Raw genomic sequence first — 19,850 nt, 5'->3', positions numbered from 1 at the left:
TTCTCTCCATCCATGACATTTGACATAAAATGCTTTTCCCCTCCTATTCTACAGATCCGAAGTCCCCAACAAAACCAAAGCAGGTATTTGTCTCTCCTGTTTTACTTGAAAATAATCAAGTCTGTTGATTTTAAAAAAAGAAAAAGAATGGTTTCTGTGTAAAAGCACTTAGATTACTTATAATGTTCTGTAGCATGAATGTTTGAGTTGCTGATGATAGAAACATGTTCATAGAATCCTAGAATACTAGAACTGGAAGAAACCTTGAGAGGTCATCAAGTCCAGTCCCCTGCACTCATGGCAGGACCATGTACCATCTAAACCATCCCTGGCAGGTGTTTGTCTATCTGCTCTGTAGAATCTCCATCATAGGAGATTTTTTAACATCCCTAAGCAGTTTATTCCAGTGATTAACCACCCTGACAATTAAGAAGTTTTTCCTAATGTCCAACCTAAATCTCCCTTGCTTCAAAAAAGCCCATTGCTTCTTGTGCTATCAGAGATTAAAGAGAACATTTTTTCTCTCTTCTCCTTTTAACAGCCTTGTAGTTACCTGAAAGCTGCTGCCGTGCTTGCAGAAACCTATGGATTTAATCGTTTTTTGTTTTTTTTAAACATGGTGTCATGAAAATTCAGTAGCCAACTAGCATTGGGGAGGTGTGAAAGGGATACTGGGGATGGGAAAGGATGTGGTTCTGCAGTAAGGGAGAGGAAGCACAAATCTTGGGACCTAAACTAATCAGTTTTTTTTTGGCAAACTTGGACTTCTCACAGCTTGTTTATGGAGGCAAGCAAAGGTAAATCTTTCCAACATGAAACAAGTATTCTAGGGTTCAAAAAGTGTTCTTGGCATGCCCTTTGCTGGAGATCTCAGTGGTAAAAATCTAGCCAGGTTGAAGCAATAAAAATGCCCTAGTAGCACTTATTAGCTGCACCGTATTTTGGAAGGCATGCACCCCATTGAAGTGGGAAGCTGTGGAAAGAATGATTCAGGCACCCTTTTTATGGAAGAAATAAGTCTCTAAAGGAAGAAGGGGAAAAAGTGGTCATTCATGGTCACTTAATTAAGCCATGAACAAATAAAGTATTTGAGATAAGTAGTAAGTGCTAAACCTCTTACCAGCTTGTTCTTTTTCTCTAAATCTTTGTTTTTGCTGAAGCATGAATTGCAAGGGGGCAGGGCCATCCTTGTCCTTCAAGCATGTTTAGTATTTTGCCTATTATAGCAGTGCAGTAATTGTGGAGAAGCTGGAATGAGACAAGGAACAAACTGCTCAAATTATGTGGGGTTTTGAATAAAACTGCTTACTCAGACTTTACTAACCAAACTAACACAGCTCCATTCTCTGGCCTGTGAAACTTTCAGCATGATCAAGTCTCTAAATTAAGTTCAGAAAGAAGTGGAACACCAAAAAAACGCAAAGCCCCACCTCCTCCTATCAGTCCTATCCAGGTAAAGAAAAAGTCCCTGTTTGAATATGTTGTTGTTTTTCAGTGGGATGGGAAAGATCTAGACTCTAGAGCATTAATGTAAATGTTGCTGGTAAAATTTTCTCAGTTATTTTATATGTCTATCTCGTGTTTATAAATAGATTTTTTTCTCCCCTGTGGTGAGGATGACGTCTTGAAAACCCATATTGATTACAGTTTCTGAGAACAAGGCTGCTGGAAATGTGGCATGGTCTGAAAGCTGCAAACAAAGGCAGTCTCTCTGAGGAGAAGGTTGTCTTTTTTCATGAGTGGTTTAAAATGACTTCCACTGACAAATTTTTAAAAAGCCAATAAGGGGAGAGAGCAGGAAAGATAAAGACACACAGAGAGAGAGAGAGAGAGAGAGAGAGAGATATGATTGACTTACAGATTCATAAATGGGATTTTAAACTGAAACATTACTCTTGTCTGCCTATAATGCATGCGTGCTTCTGGTGAGCAGCATTCAGTAATTCCATGTTAGCACCAAAGAGCAAATGTAATCATTGCGTATTTAACATAGGCAGTAGAACTTCCTAATGGATATGTACACATACTTCTTTTTCAGTTTACTGATTTGTCCTCTCCACGTTCAGCAACATCAACTCCAATTGCTGGGAAAGGACAGGCATTCTTCACTGAACAGGTATGCAAGTGTCAGAGGGGTAGCCGTGTTAGTCTATCCACAGAAACAATGAGAAGTCCTGTGGCACCTTATAGACTAACAATAAGAGATATATTGGAGCATAAGCTTTTGTGAGCAAAGACCCACTTCGTCAGGTGCATCTGATGGAGTGGGTCTTTGCCTGCGAAAGCTTATGCTCCAATATAGCTATTATTGTTAGTCAATAAGATGCCACAGGACTTCATTTTTTTCCAAGTATGCAAGGTATATTTACTCTTGCAATTCTGTTGTTTTAATAAACTTTGGCTATATTTAAGGGGAAAAAATACAGAATTTTGATAATCCATGTAAATGAGTGGGAGATCCATTGTGAATGATTGAATTCTGAGAAGGAAAATGTTTTCTTAATCTGTGAAAAATGGAACTGGGAATTCTTTTATAAACTTATTTTGGTATTTTCTTTTAATAAATGTAGTGATAATTCATAATAAATGAGTAAATGTTCTGCAGGATATAATTAGAAAAGTAAATCTTAACCCTATACTAGCAAGTTATTTAGTACTAACAGAATCTCTGACACTGTTCATTATGTAAATTAAGACCAGTTCTTATCCAAAACACTTCACTGCAATGCTGCTGTCTGATGTAGGCCTATATTATCAGAGGCTGTAGTCTTTTGACGTTTAAATATACCATACGCAGTAGATGGCATTACCTGGCACACAAGTGAAGACTCTCAAAACTTCCTGTGGGGAATGTGACTGCCCAGATCATATTAATTTAAATTGGAAGGGGGAGGCCAGATCTCTTGGGCTAATTTACAAATCTGGGCCCTTGCTTTTAAGGTATGTTGTTTGAGACAAAACTTGAGACCCCTAAATAATGAACCATCCATTCTGCAGCGCCTGACCTCATTCCATGCTCATTTCTGTGAAGTCTAGAACTTCCTGAAGTGAATGGATTGTCTCTCTTTGTCTCACAGGATGAGATTAGCTCCATACAGCGAGATAACAAGGATAGACTGAGTGACAGCACCACAGGTAAAGTGAATAATGAGGCCTCCTTTGATTCTCAATGCATATTCTTCTTATCAGCTGTCTTTTAGAACCATTTAAATGTAGGAATAATGGTATTAGGACATGGTTTCAGCATTGCAACTCTATCAAAAACTGATGTACTTACCCATAATTAAAACGTTTTAGATGTCTAACTAGAAATTATTCTTTTGTTTGCCATATTAATGGTCTTGGAAGAAAACAAATTCCCTCTGTCTCAAAGACATAATGATTTTATGTCAAAGGATAATGCCTACGTCAAAAGAACCATAGTTTTAAATGTTCTGAAACTCTTTATTTTAAAGGTGCTGATTCCTTACTCGATATAAGTTCTGAAACTGACCAGCAAGATCTCCTTGTATTGTTACAAGCAAAAATTGCTTCTCTAACACTACACAATAAGGAGCTACAAGACAAATTACAGGTGTGTATTACATCTTTGCACCTAATTCAAAGCACAGGAGGATTCTTTCTGTTCTTGGATGGCAGAATAAAGAGCTACTTTGTTTTATAGTGATGTGCTGTGCAGATGAATTACAACTGTTTGTAGGTAATAAGATTTTCAAGAAGTCAAAAGAAGAAGACCTTTTGTCTTAGATATTAAATCATTTGCATTTCTCCTTTTTCCCCTAGATTAGCTGAGAGCCTTTTTTAAAGATGGAGTTAATTATTTCACAACTCTGGCTAATGATTTAGGACTTTCAGCACTTCATCTCTCACAGCTTTTGATCACTTTTATACTACAGAAGTCATCTCAGGTTTAGACAAACATAGCATCCCTGTATCTTCACTTATGTGTCAAGCTCTGCTGCAAATCTAGCCCACAGTGTTTTAATTGTGCATTTCTGTAGGGCATAGTAAAAGTTCCTTACCTAATCCTACTCAGTAATGTATTGTTTTATAAAACTTAATGCTTTTTATGCAGGAAAAAGCAGTCAGAGATGCAGAAATGGATTCTACACTAGATTCCTATCATTCCACTCAAACAGAGCTTGATCAATCAGTGGACAGACAAAGCAAAACCTCAGCTCAAGAATTAAAATCATCATCATTAAATGCAACACAAAGTCAAGAGAAGTCAACAAGCAACAATGAGGCAAAAATTAAGCGTTTACAAGAAGATTTAAAGAATATACAGAAGAAATTAGATAATTCCGAAGCAAAAAGAAAGTACTTAGAGATCCAACTTCAGTCCAGAGTCCCAGAAACAATTCATTTAAACAGTGCAGATATTTCAGAAAATGGCTCTGATCTTAGCCAGAAACTTAAAGAAACACAATGCAGGTATGAAGAAGCTATGAAAGAAGTTTTGAATGTACAAAAGCAGATGAAACTGGGCCTTGTTGATTCTGAAAGCAAAGATATTTACTCAGATGTCCATGACCTGAAGGTTACTTGTGAGGAAATTGAAGGACTAAAGCAAGAACTCAGGAAAGCGTTAGAGGAAAGTGAAAAGCATAAAGAGAAAGTGCGAGAGCTACAGGAAAAACTCAAAGGAGGAGAGCAGAACGTTGCTAGCAAAATGTCTATAGAAGAATGTGAGGAAATAAAAAATTCCTATTGTTCAATAATTGAGAACATGAACCAAGAGAAAGCTTTGTTGATTGAGAGATACAAAGAAGGACAAGAAGAAATTAAAAGGCTACAAGACAAGTTAAGTCAGATGCAGTTGGAATCCAGTGATGAATCTCAAGAGATGAAAGAAGCAAAGAACAGAATGATAGATGACCTTAACAGACAAGTTAGTGAGCTGTCTCAATTGTACAAAGAAGCACAAACAGAACTTGAGGACTATAGAAAGAGGAAAGCATTAGAGGATGTAACTTTGGAATACATCCCCAGGGATGAGCACAAGAAACTGATGCAGGTAACCAACTCATTGAAAGATAAAGCTGAAGAGGCATTATCTGACATGAAGTCTCAGTACACGCAAATATTAAATGAAGCAACTCAGCTCAAGAAACTGATAGAAACTCAGAAACAAAATTCTGTCCCAGTCACTGAACATCTGGAGGTGGTAAGTGCTCTCAGGCATGTAGCAAAAGAAATGGAGGAGGAAATAAATGAACTTAAAGAAGAGCTTATGAACAAGGAAACCGAGATAAGAAGTCTACAAAAGGAGTTGTTCGAAGAAAAAGCTGCAGTTAATGAAGCAATGGTGCCCAGAGCTTCATATGAAGAACTCAAGTCATCGTTAGAAGGTGAAGTTAATATTCTGTCATCCAAACTGAAGGATTTAATGAAAGAGAAAGAAAGTGTGTCCTTAGATGCTGCACAATTAAGGAATGAAATCTTGCAAATAAAAGGGGAAAAAGAAGGAATTCAAACTCTGCTTCAGGCCAAGGACCAGGAAATAAATGGACTACACCATAAGTACCGTCAAGCTCAAGAAGATCTTCTTGACATGAAAAAAAATGCTGAAAGCTCCTCAAAGCTAGAAGAAGATAAAGATAAAAAGGTTAGTGTTTCATTAAAGAAATGGGTTTCCTGGCTGCTTAGACTTTTTAAAAACAGCTTGAGTAATATACGCAGTTTGCAAGCTCCATATTAAACCAAGTGTCATGGAGTATAACTTTTGAATACATCTTTCTGTTTTGTAACTTAATGTCCCAGAATCCCATCTTTAATCCTGATTTAAAAACTTGTTTGGCTAAATGCATGTTTGAGCCTGTGGCAGTCTCCACAAGGAGAGCTGTATGGTCTGTCATGGGTGGCTCAGGTGTCTGAGCGCTTGGGCTCTATTTTGAGATGTTAGAGGTGAGAGTTAGAACAGTGAGAGATCTACAGAAAGAAAGATTTTCAAACCTAAGTAAAAATGCACAAGTGACCAAAGATTCTACCATTCTTATTTTACCCACATCATTTCACCCAAACCAAGTTATCTTTTCCCTAATTGGCATATCTGAGAGCACAGCATTCTTATCCTAGAACAGCAGTTCCCAAACTTTTTCCACTCATGGAACACTTGAGCATCGGGGCAATCTCCGTGGAAGACTTCATCTTTTTTACATCATATTAACTATGAGAAACATTGCTAGTGGATAATATTTCATAATATGCATTATAATTATTGTATGGTAAACACAACTCAAATAATAGTGAAACTAGACACTAACAAAACAAGTATTACAGAGACGACAGAACATAAATAAAATCAGTGTACTTAATTAATAAATTTAATGTGATAGATGAATAGGTTAAGGCTGCACAGGAGGTGAGGGTGGAGTTGAGCCAGGGCCATGCGAGGCTGGTGGGGTTGAGCTGGGGCCAGGGGGTTGAGCTGCAGGCGTGCACCACTGGGAGGTTTGAGCTGGGGCAGCGTGGACTGAGCCACAGCTGCGCAGGGGTGGGGGCATTGAGCTGGAGCCGGGGAGTTCAGCCACGGGTGTGGGGGCCAGGAGGTGTTGAGCTGGGGCAGGAAGGCTGAGCCATAGCTGCACAGGGCTGGTAGGGGCGGGTATTGAGCCAAGCCCCGGGGAGTTGAGCCACAGTGCATGGGACTGGGAGGTTTGAGCTGGGGCCGGGGGGACTGAGCCATAGTTTACTGTTGGTCTAAGCTAGAGGTGAGCAAAACTGTAAAATGTAACAAATTACATCTCAAAATATGTGTTTTCCCTGAGAATGGGGAAGAGACTGCCACTAATCAATTTCACTGGTGGAACACTTTGCAATAGCTCATGGAACACCAATGTTCCACTGGAACATAGTTTGGGAACTGCTGTCCTGGAAAATGGATGGCAGATGTGTAATGTTTTGCTGGGTCTGGGTACTTGACCCAAGCAAATTGCATTTCTGGCTTTAGATGTAGACATGTTCAGAACTGTGCCTGTAAAGTCAGTAAATGCAATACCTCAGTGAGAAATGTTGCTTCACGTAAGATGTTAAAGCGGTGTGTTTGTTTGGAAATGGGACAATTCTGTCCAAAAGCACATTTGTCAGCATACACTACATGCTTAAAATGATCAGGATGTTGGAGAAAAGTCTGGCAGTGAGCAAAGAGGGTTTGATGTGAAGAAGGAGAAAGTAGCTTGCCAGAGATTAGGGGAGTGGGGATGGGAGAGGAAACAGAGATAGAATGTAAGTAAAAGAGAGAAAATTTCTGGGAGAGGCAGATGGAGAGAACAGCCAGCTGGGGGAACATACATCTACATGCGGACCTCCCAGTAGTGATGAGGAGCTAGGATTGCATGCTGACCCGCTGGATGGGGAGAAGGCACTTCTGAGCTGCCCGAGAGAGAGCTCCATCCCAGCCATCTTCACATAAAGATCTCGCAGCATGATGGCAGCACTCAACTCTTTGTTTACCTAGTAGGCAGCTTGTGCATCCGAGATGGAGGTAGGGTTGCTTTTTCAGAATCCGGAAGAAAAGATACAAATGTTCTCTAGTTAAAGCACGGCAACAAGATTTCTTTCCTCCTTTCACGTGTACTTTTTTTCTTTGATAGATCAATGAGATGTCCAAGGAAATCAGCAAGTTAAAAGAAGCACTGAACAGCCTTTCTCAGCTGTCCTACTCAACCAGTGCACCCAAAAGACAAAGCCAACAGCTGGAGGCATTACAGCAACAAGTGAAGCAATTACAGAATCAACTGGCTGTAAGTGTGAGATTTTAACTGATAAGCTCTGGCTGCTCTCCTTGCTAATGTGATATGAAGCCTTCTTTACAGTGTTTTCTATGCCCAGTTAAAAATGGAGTACAACCACAGAGTACAAAAATTGTCTGCTTAATGCAGTAAAGTGATGCCTATTCAAATGTATTATAACTGATCCTCATAGCAGTGCACTCACTTAGCAAGAATACAAAACTGCAATACTGTGTCTCAATATATTTCCAAGAGGTCTCTCACTTTTGATGAGTCAACTTCATTCCATTTTCTGCTCTGGAGATGTAGAAAACAGTGTGCCAGTTCACAAGAGAAAGGACACTGCATGCAGTATCAAGTTGCATAAGCTACTGTCTTAAAAGCATTAAAAGGAATGGGTTGATAAAATAACATAGCACCTCCTAAGCAGATGTTACCACATCTCAGTAAATTTGTTCATTTTGCTGTGTCACAAGTGAAACTATAAGAGAAATGAGAGTTTGGAAAGCCACAGCTTTAATGGGGTATCCACACCTCAGACATAGCACCATTCGTGTAAAGTTTAATAATTGATCCAAGATTTTATGACTGGAATGAAATGTGGGGCCCTTGGGTTGCGCTTTTGCCAAGATTCATACAGCACATAGGCAGTTTGCGCAGAAGCTTTGTGTTGCTTAAAAAGATGCAGATTAAATCATCAATTGGGGTCTTATTGTTTTAAATCATAAAATAAGCCTGATACTTTTGTGAGAAAAAAATCTTTCTGATCTTGTGACAAATTTCTATCTAAACAGGCCCGTATTTTTTTAAAAAAATGTTCTTCAGAATTTGAGTTGCTTTAAATGGTTTTAAAATTTTACCTTCAGTGGCGTTTTCCACTTGTAAGTAAAGGGCCCAATTCAGTAGAACATGAAGACTTCCAAACTGGACAGAGCCCAAAGGCAGTTTTTAGCCACAAAAAGCTCTTGTTGTGAGTTATGGAACTGCTCTGACAGTACTTAATGTGGTGTTGGGGCACTTGCCGTGAGTTGCAGACCTGGCCCGAAAGCAAGCAAGCAAGCAAACAAAACAAAGTGAAGAATTGTTCTGGGTTCTGAGGAGCCCACTTCGGGCATTATCTTACCAAAGCTGCTGCTCCCAGATTATGAAGAGACCTCCTCCTATCTTTTCTTAAAGATGTGTTTAAGTACCAAGTTCTGGGGGACAGGCGGAGTTCTTGTATTTGAGATCCCCACCTGCTGTGCTACACAGCTTTCCTGTTCTTCCTTCTCCCTATTCAGGCATCAAGATTTAATATGGTACTGAGGCTAGAATTAGTCCCTTGCAGGAATACCAGTGAGGGCAAGAGATGTAGTAGATCACTTAAACAGTAAAATACACAGACCAAATTTACACTAAAAAGATAGGTTGACCCAGCTATGTCATTCAGGGATGTGAAAAATCCACACTTCTGAGGGGCATCACTATAGTGGGAAGAACATCTCAGCAGTCCAAAACTGTGACATTTAATTTCAGAAAAGAGAACTATGCAACAATGAGAAGGTTAGTTAAATGGAAATTAAGAGGTTCAGTGACTAAAGTAAAATCCCTACAAGCAGCATGGAAACTTTTCAAAGACACCATAATAGAGGCCCAATTTAAATGTATACCCAAATTAAAAACATACTAAAAGACCCAATAAAGAGCCACTGTGGCTTAACAGCCATGTAAAAGAAGCAGTGAGGCATAAAAAGGCATTTTTTAAAAAGTGGAAGTCAGATCCTAGTGAGGAGAATAGAAAGGCACATAAACACTGCAAAATTAAATGTAAAAATGTGATAAGAAAAGCCAAAAAGGAGTTTGAAGAACAGCTAGCCAAAAACTCAAAAAACAATACCAAAATGTTTTTGAAGTATATCAGAAGCAGGAAGCCTGCTAAACAGCCAGTGGGGCCTTAGACAATCCAGATGCAAAAGCAGCAGTCAAAGATGACAAAGTCATTGCAGAGAAACTCAATAAATTCTTTGCTTCAAGTCTTCGTGGTTAAGGATAGTAGGGAGTTTCCCACACCTGAGCCGTCCCTTGTAGGTGACAAATCTGAGGAATTGTCCAAGATTGAAGTGTCATTAGAGGAGGTTTTGGAACTGGTTGATAAACTTAACAGTAATGAGTCACTGTGACCAGGTGGCATTCACCCAAGAATTCTGAAAGAGCTCAGATGTGAAATTGCAGAAGTGTTAACTGTGGTTTGTAACCTATCCTTTAAATCAGCTTCTGTACCCAATGACTGGAAGATAGCTAATGTAATGCCAATATTTAAAGAGGTCTCTAGAGGCAATCCCGGCAATTACAAACCAGTAAGTCTAATGTCAGTACCTGGCAGATTAGTTGAAACCATAGTCAAGGGTAAAATTGTCAGACACAGAGAAGAACATAAGTTGTTGGGTGAAAGTCAACATGGTTTCTGTAAAGGGAAATCATGTCTTACTAATGAAGTTCTTTGATGGGGTCAACAAGCATGTGGATAAGGGGGATGCAGTAGATATAGTGTACTTGGATTTCCAGAAAACCTTTGACAAGGTACCTTACCAAAGGCTCTTATGTAAATTTAAGTTACGTAAATTAGGGAAAGAGTCTTTCATGGACTGAAAACTGGTTAAAAGGTAGGAAAACAGAGGGTAGAAATAAATGGTAAATTTTCAGAATGGAGAGGGGTAACTAGTGGCATTCCCCAAGGGTCAGTCCTAGGACCAGTCCTATTCAACTTATTCATAAATGATCTGGAGAGAGGGGTAGATAATAAGGTGGCAAAGTTTGCAGATGGCACTAAACTGCTCAAGATAGTTAGGATCAAAGCAGACTGTGAAGAACTTAAAAAAAAAATCTGATGAAACTGAGTGATTGGGCAACAGAATGGGAAATGAAATGTAATGTGAATAAATGTAAAGTAATACACATTGGAAAAAATAACCCCAACTGTACATACAGTATGATGGGGGCTAATTTAGCTACAACTCATCAGGAAAGAGATCTTGGAGTTATCATGGATAATTCTCTGAAAATGTCAATGCAGCGGCAGTCAGAAAGGCAAACAGGATGGTAGGAATCATTAAAATATGGACAGAGAATAAGACTGAGAACATCTTATTGCACTTATATAAAACCATGGTACGCCCACATCTTGAATACTGCATACAGATGTGGTCTCTGGATCGCAAAAAAGATAATGTTGGCATTAGAAAAGATTCAGAAAAGGGCAACTAAAATGATTAGGGGTTTTTGGAGTGGGTCCCATAAGAAGAGAAATGAAAAAGACTAGGACTTTTCACCTTAGATAGGAGGACACAAAGGGGTGGGGGTAAGATAAAGCTATATAAAATAGAAGTGGTATGGAGAAAGTGAACAAGGAAAAATTATTTACTTGTTCCCATACTAATAGAGCTAGAGGACACCAAATTAAATTAATGGTCAGCAGGCTTAAAACAAATAAGGAAGTTCTTCACAGAGGAGGCTGTGAAGGCTAGGACTATACCAGGATTTAAAAAAGAGCCAGATAAATTCATGGAGGTTGGGTCCATTAATGGCTGTTAGCCAGGATAAGTAAGGAATAGTGTTGTAAGTTTCTGTTTGTCAGAGGCTGGAGATGGATGACAGGAGAGACTACTTGATTGTTACCTGTTTGGTCCACCCCTCTGGGGCACCTGGCATAGGATACTGGGCTGGATGGACCTTTGGTCTAACCTGGTATGGCCATTCTTATGACACAGTTCAGGAAGCCTAACACCCGTTCACCTCCCCCCGCATAGATAGTGCTAGGTTGACAGAAGAATTCTTCTTTAAATAGCATCAGAGGGGTAGCTGAGTTAGTCTGTATCTTCAAAAACAAGACATAGTCCTGTGGCACCTTATAGACTCAAAAGTATTTTGGAGCATAAGCTCTTGTGGGCAAAGACCCACTTCATCAGATGCATGAGTTGGGGGTTCCAGAGGAAGGTTTAAATACATTCCAGTATTCATACTTTACCGTACAGGAAAAAGAATTCTTCATGGACTTCCCCAATTAGTCTAAATGACAGACTGAACCTATACATAGAATAATCCTATTTCAGATTTGAGGACAAATTGTACCTTCAGATCAGTGGCTCTGTTCTAGGCACCCACATGGCCCAACAGTATGCCAACATTTTTATGGCTGACTTGGAATAACGCTTCCTCAGCTCTCGTCCCCTAGTACCTCTCCTCTACTTGTGCTACATTAATGACATCTTCATCATCTAGACCCATGGGAAAGAGGCTCTTGAAGAGTTTCAGCAGTTTCCACCCCACCATCAACCTCATTCTGGAGCAGTCCACACAAGAGATCTGCTTCCTGGCCACTACTGTGCAAATAAGTGATGGTCACATAAACATCACCCTATACCGGAAATCCACTGGCTGGTATGCTTCCCTACATGCTTCCATCCAGGACACACCACATGATCCATTGTATACAGCCAAACACTCAGGTACAACTGCATTTGCTCCAATCCCTCAAACAGAGACAAACACCTACAAGACCTTTACCAAGCTTTCCTGAAACTATAATACCCACTTAAGGAAGTGAAGGAACAGATTGACAGAGCCAGACGTGTACCCAGAAGCCACCTGCTACAAAACAGGCCCAACAAGGAAAACAAGAGAACATCACTGGCCATCACATACAGCCCCCAGCTAAAGCCTCTCCAGTTCATCAAGAGTGATCTACAGGCCATCCTGGACATCCTCGCAGACCTTGGGAGGCAGGCCTGTCCTCGCCTACAGACAGCCCGCCAATCTGAAACAAATTCTCATCAGTAACTATAGACCACACCACAATAGCTCTAACTCAGGAACCAATCCCTGCAACAAACCTGAGTGCCAGCTTTGCTCACATATCTAAACCAATGATATCATCACGCAACCTAACGACATCAACCACACCATAAGAGGCTGTTTCAGCTGCACATCTACTAATATGATATATGCCATCATGTGCCAGCAGTGCCCCACTGCAGTATACATTGGCCAAACTGGACAGTCTCTAGGTAAAAAAGTAAATGGGCACAAATCAGACATCACAAATGGTAACATGCAAACACCTGCAGGAGAACACTTCAGTCTCCCTGGACGCTCAGTAACAGGTTTAAAAGTAGCCATCCTACAACAAAAAATCAAAAACAGACTCCAAAGAGAAACTGCAGAGCTGCAATTCATTTGCAAATTTGACACCATCAACCAAGGATTCAACAGATACTGGGAGTGGCTGGCCAATTACAAAAGCACTTTCTTTACTCTTGATGTTCACATCTCCACATTAGCCTACTGATAACGGGCTGTGTCCTCCCTGACTGAACTGACCTGATTTCTCCTCTCTTGATATTCTCAATTCCACATTAACTGCTGATAATAGGCCACATCCTCTGTGACTGAACAGACCTTGTCATCTCTGGCCCTCCTCTTGACTGGGACTCCCTCCTTTTCATAAGCCCATATATTTAAATTCTCCTCTGGAACACCGCACTCGTGCATCAGGTAAAGCAGGTCTTTGTCCACAAAAGCTTATGCTGCAAAATGTTAGTCTATAAGGTGCCACAGGACTTCTTGTTGTTTCTCCTTGAGTGGTAGCAGTATGGGTGCTCCGCTTAAAGCATGCACGTGCCCTCTCAAACCTTTGATGAGATATTCTTCCATTAGCAGTGTCCAGTCATCCCACAATATGTGCTGGACAACCTGACACTGCACTCCAAAGGCACGCAGGGCTTGTGCAGACAAACCTCCCTGCGTTCCTTTGGTACTGCCTCAACCTCAGGTGGAGCTTTAGCGTGGCCACCTCAGGCATGCATCAGTGTGTTTTGTAATTGTCTAGTTCCATCTTTGTTAGTTGTTAGTGTACCATTAGAGATCTGAGAGGTTTCCATTTTTCTTTTTTCCTCCTTTTATACTCCTTCTGCTTTTTGGGAGGGTGGGGGGTGGGAAGAGGGTGTAGTTGATCCACCTTCCTGATAGGTAGTGGTTAGGTCAAAGGGGAAAAAAAGCAATTTACCTTGTGCAGTACCTGTAGTTCTTTGAAATGTGCCCCTACGGATGCCTCATTTCAGATGCGCATGTGCCGTTTGAGCCCTTTATCTGTTTTTGTTTGTTACCACATAGGTGAATAAACTTTGCTTAAGCAAAGGTCACATCTAGCAAAAACCCTCCCACCACCGCAGTGAGCATGTACACTGAAGCATTGCAGAGGTGCTGTAGCAGATTAAGTGTAGACATTGCCTTAGGGTTGAAGGCTGATGGCCGTCTCTTAGCCTAGTGTCAGAATTCTGCAGGAGCCTCTCGCCTCCAGCTGCTGTTGGGGACTGGGGTGGCTTTTGCTTCCTCTCCTCCACTGACTGACCACCATAGCTGGGCTGGAAGTGGTTTTCCCAGCCTTGAAAATGTTTGTTTTCAAGTTCAACACTGGGATGAACCAGAGGCCTTTAAAATTGTGTGTGTGTTGGGAGCCAACCTGACAGAGAGTGTTTGAGAGAGAGAGACCAACACGCTCAAGAATAGCCAATAGCCAGGTGGTCAGGATGTTCTCGTCTGGATGTGGAAATCCCTGGGGCAGAGCAGAAGGCTATTTTGGGTTGGGTGTGTCCTCTCTCCAGCCCCCCTAATAAGTTTAGGAAACGGGTGAGAAATTAGGGTTGTATGGCCCACTTCTTTGTGCTGAGATTCTAAAACAGAACTTAAGGTTTACTTGGAGAGATGATTCTTGGGTCCCAGCATTGTGACCACAGGAGAGGCTTCTCTTCCATCTGAATGTGTAGTAATTTGCAAGAGCTCCATAGGACAGGACCCTTATGAACCTCATCTGCACTAACAAATCTGCTCATTGCCCATGCCCCTTTGCCAGCACTGGGTGCAGTTGAATTGCTGCTGAAACTGTTCAACTGCAAGTGGATTAGCCTCTCTGAAAAAAATACACCCAGAAATTGTGATGGACTGTGGCTTTATCCTGTGTGTGTGCAGTTAAGCCATTGTGAACACTGAAATCAATTGTGCTAGATACTTTCTTGTTCCAGATAATGCTGCAAAGGGACCTTTTTTAGTTGGCCTGATTACACAGTCCTGATTTGTGTTATGCATTTCTGCAAGTAACCAAGATATCTCTCTTATGTACGTAAAGATGTGATGTTATCATAGCTGTGTATCTCCATATGCTCTAAAACAAGATGTGGTGAATTTGCATGCACATTCCTTGACTTCTATCTTAATATTTTTAGGACACAAAGAAGCAGCACCAGGAGATTGTATCAGTTTACAGGATGCATCTTCTGTACGCTGTGCAGGTATGATTACATATTTCTCAGTCACATGAGATGTTGTTTTAATATAAGAGGTCGCTTTTGCGAATCTTAAATGAAAAGAGCTTTTTTTTATCTTTTGCTTACCCTAGACAAAAAGTGTGTGGTTATTTAAGCAGAGGTTGGGAGTTGTGGCATTAACATACTTGTAAAACTACTTAATGATATAAAATTTGAGAAAGAGTAAAAAAGGTACTAGAATTCAACTTCGCTTTTCCCCTTTCTCTCTAGGGTCAAATGGATGAAGATGTCCAAAAAGTGCTTAAGCAAATTTTGACAATGTGCAAAAGCCAATCGCAAACAAAGTGAAACAAACTGTTTGTATTGATTCCTGCCGTGCTGCCATGGAGTTTAGCTAGACACACCTTAACGCAAGGTTGAAAGTTGTCAAGTTGCTGCTTTTTTTTTTTTTTTTTTTTTTTTTTTTTAAAGTGAGCTGGATTTGTCTCTGCCACTCTTCCCATTCATTGTGTTTACTGTGACCTAATGCATCTGCACATCATCTCCCTTTCCACAAAGTTTTCCGAGTACTGTTCATACCCCAAATGCAAGTATTTTTTAGAGCTGTTGTTACTTTGGCCACTCCAGATATAAAGTGTGATTCATGATGTTGTGTTTAACTGTTTCCTTCTTCAGTACGGAGATGCTTGCATTGAAGGCTGCAGGTCCCAGCATGCAGTGCTCCATCTTGACACAAACAGTCCCACCTCCTGGGTGAAGGTTACTTCTCCATTCTGAGTTCCGCTCCTGGATTTTGAAGAATCTGTTCTAGTCTGCTGTATGTTTTTGCCCTCAAACTGTTGGCACTTTGCTACATGTGACCTTTTGCTTGGGCAAAATTCATTCTGCCATGTGGCAACAAACAAACAACAGATATTTGTGCAGAATATTGCTTAGTGAGTCAAAATATCAAGCAACTAAATTTACCTATAATTTGTTTTATATTGAACAAAATTAACAAACTACCCATGCCCATTGTGCACTGAGTATGTAAAATCCATGCTGTGCATCTTTATATTTAATTGCATTGTCTCAATGTCGGACATAGTAGTTCATAACATAAAACTAATTTAGAATGTAAAACCCTAAATCAGGTGAAGCTCAAGTTCAGTGCAAAATATCCCTTTTCAGTAGGTCAAACTATCTATGCAAATATTCACACTGCTGTTGGCCATGGAGCTCAGGAAAAAAAATGCATCTGCTTCAAACAAGGGATTCTAGTGAATACAGGATGTTTACAGTGAGCATCAATGCCTCACAGTTCCTAACCTCACTTTTGTAAAGATCTTCTCTTCAATATATTTTTATTGGCCCACCAATGAAATTTTTTTGTAACTAACCATTTTGCTACGTGATGTTCACATTAAACTTTAATAACAAGTATTTTAGGTAACCGTGTTTGAGTCTTTTTACCTAAAGTATTCAGCTAGACTAGAGTAAATCATAGAGAAATATTCTCAGCTCAGAAAAACTGTATAATAATAGATCTGTCAGCATATCTAAGAGCATTCAAGTGTAAATGATAATTCATCCTGCTGTGTCATCAAATGCAGGAATATATGATACATTTGTGCTATTATCAAACAATAATCTCTACAAGTTTCTTGGGCAGGAGGAGGAGCATCATTGAAACCTCTGTCTGTTTTTAAGAATTGAAAGTAGAAATGGAAATGCTTCATTTGATACAGTGACACTTATAGTAGAGAACTATAGAAGAATAGTTCTAAGAACACAGTGTATTTAAAAGTTAAAACCATTCTAGCTTGCTGTTTCACTTATGACACTGGTTTTATTCATATTGATGGAGGTATTTCCAGAGCTATGTAATCTATGAATTTTATAAACTCCTAATGTGACAGACTCTGTAGTGCCTCAGGCTTTTACTGGATACATAGTGCACTTACATCAGGTAATCCCTAACAATGACATAGCTCCAAAGGATTAAAAGCTTTGCATCAGTTAGACCATTCTGTTACTCTTCTGAGATTGTTCAACTAATGCCTGTTAATTTTGGACAGTATTTTATAGTTAGACAATTTGGAAAATATTCCAAAGAAATGTGAAAGAACTTGTTTTTTGCAGCACTTAAAAATTTCAAGCATGCAAATGCTGCAAAGTTTAAAACTTGATGAACCATTTTTGTAGATTGCTGTTCAGATTTAGTCTTATACTTTGTTTTGTTATGCATATTTATTACAGTTATCTTTGTGAAATATTGAAAATTATACACAATAGCATAGGATCTGTTCTTGTATGTAATTTACAAAATGTTTCCTTATGCAGCAAATAAACTTTCCATTTTTTCATCTTTGCTCCTTTTATGCGTTCAGCTAGATGATGTCTGTAGTAGTGGTGATAAGGTTATATAATATGTTTCAGTTATATTAAGAAATATAATACTGTGGTTGTATGGCTGTCAAATATGTTAGTCATTGAACTTCAGCTATCTGATTAATAAGGTTAAAGCTGTTTCTCAAATGCATAACCCCCTGGAAAAATGAATTGAGGAAAAGAACATAATGCAATTAATCAAGACACATTTATTTTAACAGGTCAAAATGCAGCCATCCAGTGTTCTGACCTATGTAATAAGTATAACTACTGTTACCCAGTATAATAAATTAATACCCTCCCAGATCCCTCAAAACTAAAGCACTCCCATTTTCCCCTCATCCCAGTGTGTGTAGACACACAGACAGCCTGGGCGGGTCTCTGGATCTCTCTCTTTCAATGTGTGCTTTTCCCGCAGTGAATTGCACTTTCAAGATGCACGTGTTAGGAGTAGCAGGCTAGACTGCCAGCTGCATGGTGCCTTGGGTGCGGGGCAGCCTGTGAAACGTGAAGTTCAGAAAACAAGTTTCTCAGCTTCTCCTGGTAAATCCTGTGCAAGGAAAAAGCCCTCTCAAGCACTGAAACCCCGTGCAGGATAGGGCCTGCCGCTGTCTTCAGGCATGGTCCGCGCTGCCCAGCAGCCATGTGGTGGAAGGGGTGGGGGTGGGGGTTGATTTTTTCACCTGGCACTGTGCTGAGTAAACACCAGGGATGCTCAGCAGATCCATCCACCTGCACAGAAATGAGATCCTGGATTTTCTGATGTCTCTATGCTGAGTCTCTTTTGTGTCTCTGAGAAATCATGGTTAGATGTGATTGCCACAGTGGCCAGAAAGAAAATGAATTCACATTGCTGGGCTTCCTATTTCCTGCACACCTGGAGAGCACTGGAGGTGAAAGTGTCCTGAGTAGACACATTTGGGGCATGGTGGGATACCTCCTAGAGGCCAAAAAAATTCAATTTAAACTAATGCTGCTTCCACACTAGCATTAATTCAGCCCTGTAAATTTGAACTTGGCATTACACTGCATCAGAGGGGCGGGGCTAGGAAGGTGACCTTAGTGCCCCTCAAAATCAACCTAATGGTATTTGCAGTGAAGAGAGTGCCTTAAAAATCAAATTTATGCTCTAGTGTAGACATAGCCTGAGTTAGCCCTGCTGTTTATCAAGGGCTACTAGAGGAGTTAGGAAATCAAAAGGTGGTGGGCTAGAGACCCCTTAGTAAGCTCTCAGCCTCACCCAGCCGGCCCATTAGACCTCTCAAACGTACCACACACTAATCGTTAGTCAGGCCAATACACAGTGGCCCAATAACCTATGATAATAGGCATGTACCAGGGCATGTGTTTTTATACAGCCAAGGTGTGGAGGAGGCTGGTGAGCCGAGGGCTGCCGAGCCCGAGCCGTTGATTCTGGTAAAACTTGCTCTGAGCTGTGAATGTGATCACCAAGGATACAGCCTGAGGCCTGCGTCCTGTCACCAAGGCGACCAACTGTATGGAGGTGGTGCCTGTCAGAAGAACCTCTATTGTGGTGTCCCCAGGGTAAGGAGCAGGGAAGGAGCCTGTTAATGTACTTACTGGAAGCGTAATGAAGAACCTGCCTGGGACTGCTGGAGCCTTTCGTGGAGGAAGCAGCAGGCAAAACCAGGCTGGCAGCAGAGAGCAGTTCCCAGGTTCTGCTCTGTTGTAGGGAAGCTGGTCTTGGCCATCCAGTGCAGTGAGCAGGTACCACCTTGGATTTCTACCTCCTGCTCCATGATCTCTGTGCTGCCTCTGCTCACATAGCACTGCAGCCACTATTGTACTAAGCCCCTGGCCGAGGGTGGGAAGCCCCTTCACGCTCCAGCTGTCTAGGCTGAGGTGGCTGCATCTCAGAATGTAAAAATCCAGCGGGGTGGCAAATACAATGGGGGCTAGGGAAGTGATTGGACCCTGAGAGCCAGGGGGCAGAGAGGGCCCGTGATTCAGTGCTACGGCAGAGATGTTCATGCAAAATTGTTCAAATTAAGTCTCTGTGTCTTTGTTGAATTTCCTTCCCCCCGCCGCCCCTCAGTTCTCACAAATGTCTCGGCACTACACGGACAGTTCATCGAAGGGCCCACACTATGCTCTGCATCGTAGGTGATTCGTGGTAGCCCTTGGGAAGTGTTTTGCCTGCCTATGCCCCGCCAATATTTTGATTGCTAAATGGGGCACCTCTCATGTACCCCCTCTCCTTTTGGGAGGTCATCCTTGCACCCTCTTTCCCTGCAGACACCAGTTTCCCTTGCCTTGCATCACTGGGGCTGGCAATTTGCAAGCCACTGTTTTGTTTGTTTGTGTGTGTGTGTGTGTGTCTCTCTCTCTCTGAAGCTGGTATCAGCAGAGGACTAGAAGACTCTTCAGTGACCCATATTTGTCACTTACCAGCCTGTGACAAAGGGGTTACAAGGTGGTCACCCAACTC

The 19,850-nt window shown here is 41.0% G+C and overlaps 1 protein-coding gene across 4 annotated transcripts in view; it reads left to right on the top strand.

Annotated features, from left to right (window-relative positions):
* The window catches only part of RAI14 (retinoic acid induced 14), a 131,722-nt gene extending 115,269 nt beyond the window's left edge, over positions 1-16,453 (top strand). For 3 of the 4 annotated variants that reach the window (XM_074995690.1, XM_074995691.1, XM_074995693.1), the window contains 9 exons: positions 55-83; positions 1,367-1,453; positions 2,039-2,116; positions 3,078-3,135; positions 3,456-3,574; positions 4,076-5,608; positions 7,596-7,745; positions 14,990-15,055; positions 15,302-16,453. In XM_074995690.1, coding sequence (XP_074851791.1) covers positions 55-83; positions 1,367-1,453; positions 2,039-2,116; positions 3,078-3,135; positions 3,456-3,574; positions 4,076-5,608; positions 7,596-7,745; positions 14,990-15,055; positions 15,302-15,379 — 2,198 coding nt within the window. In that variant the 3' untranslated portion in view covers positions 15,380-16,453. The remainder of the gene's footprint in view (positions 1-54; positions 84-1,366; positions 1,454-2,038; positions 2,117-3,077; positions 3,136-3,455; positions 3,575-4,075; positions 5,609-7,595; positions 7,746-14,989; positions 15,056-15,301) is intronic. The other variant, XM_074995692.1, reaches the window with a different exon arrangement.
* Positions 16,454-19,850: the final 3,397 nt, after the last annotated feature.

The sequence above is a fragment of the Carettochelys insculpta genome, chromosome 5 (genome assembly GCF_033958435.1).
Source record: "Carettochelys insculpta isolate YL-2023 chromosome 5, ASM3395843v1, whole genome shotgun sequence".
NCBI classification, from domain to species: Eukaryota; Metazoa; Chordata; order Testudines; family Carettochelyidae; genus Carettochelys; species Carettochelys insculpta.
Note: the sequence above shows the minus strand (reverse complement) of the source record. Positions and strands in the feature narration are given on the sequence as shown.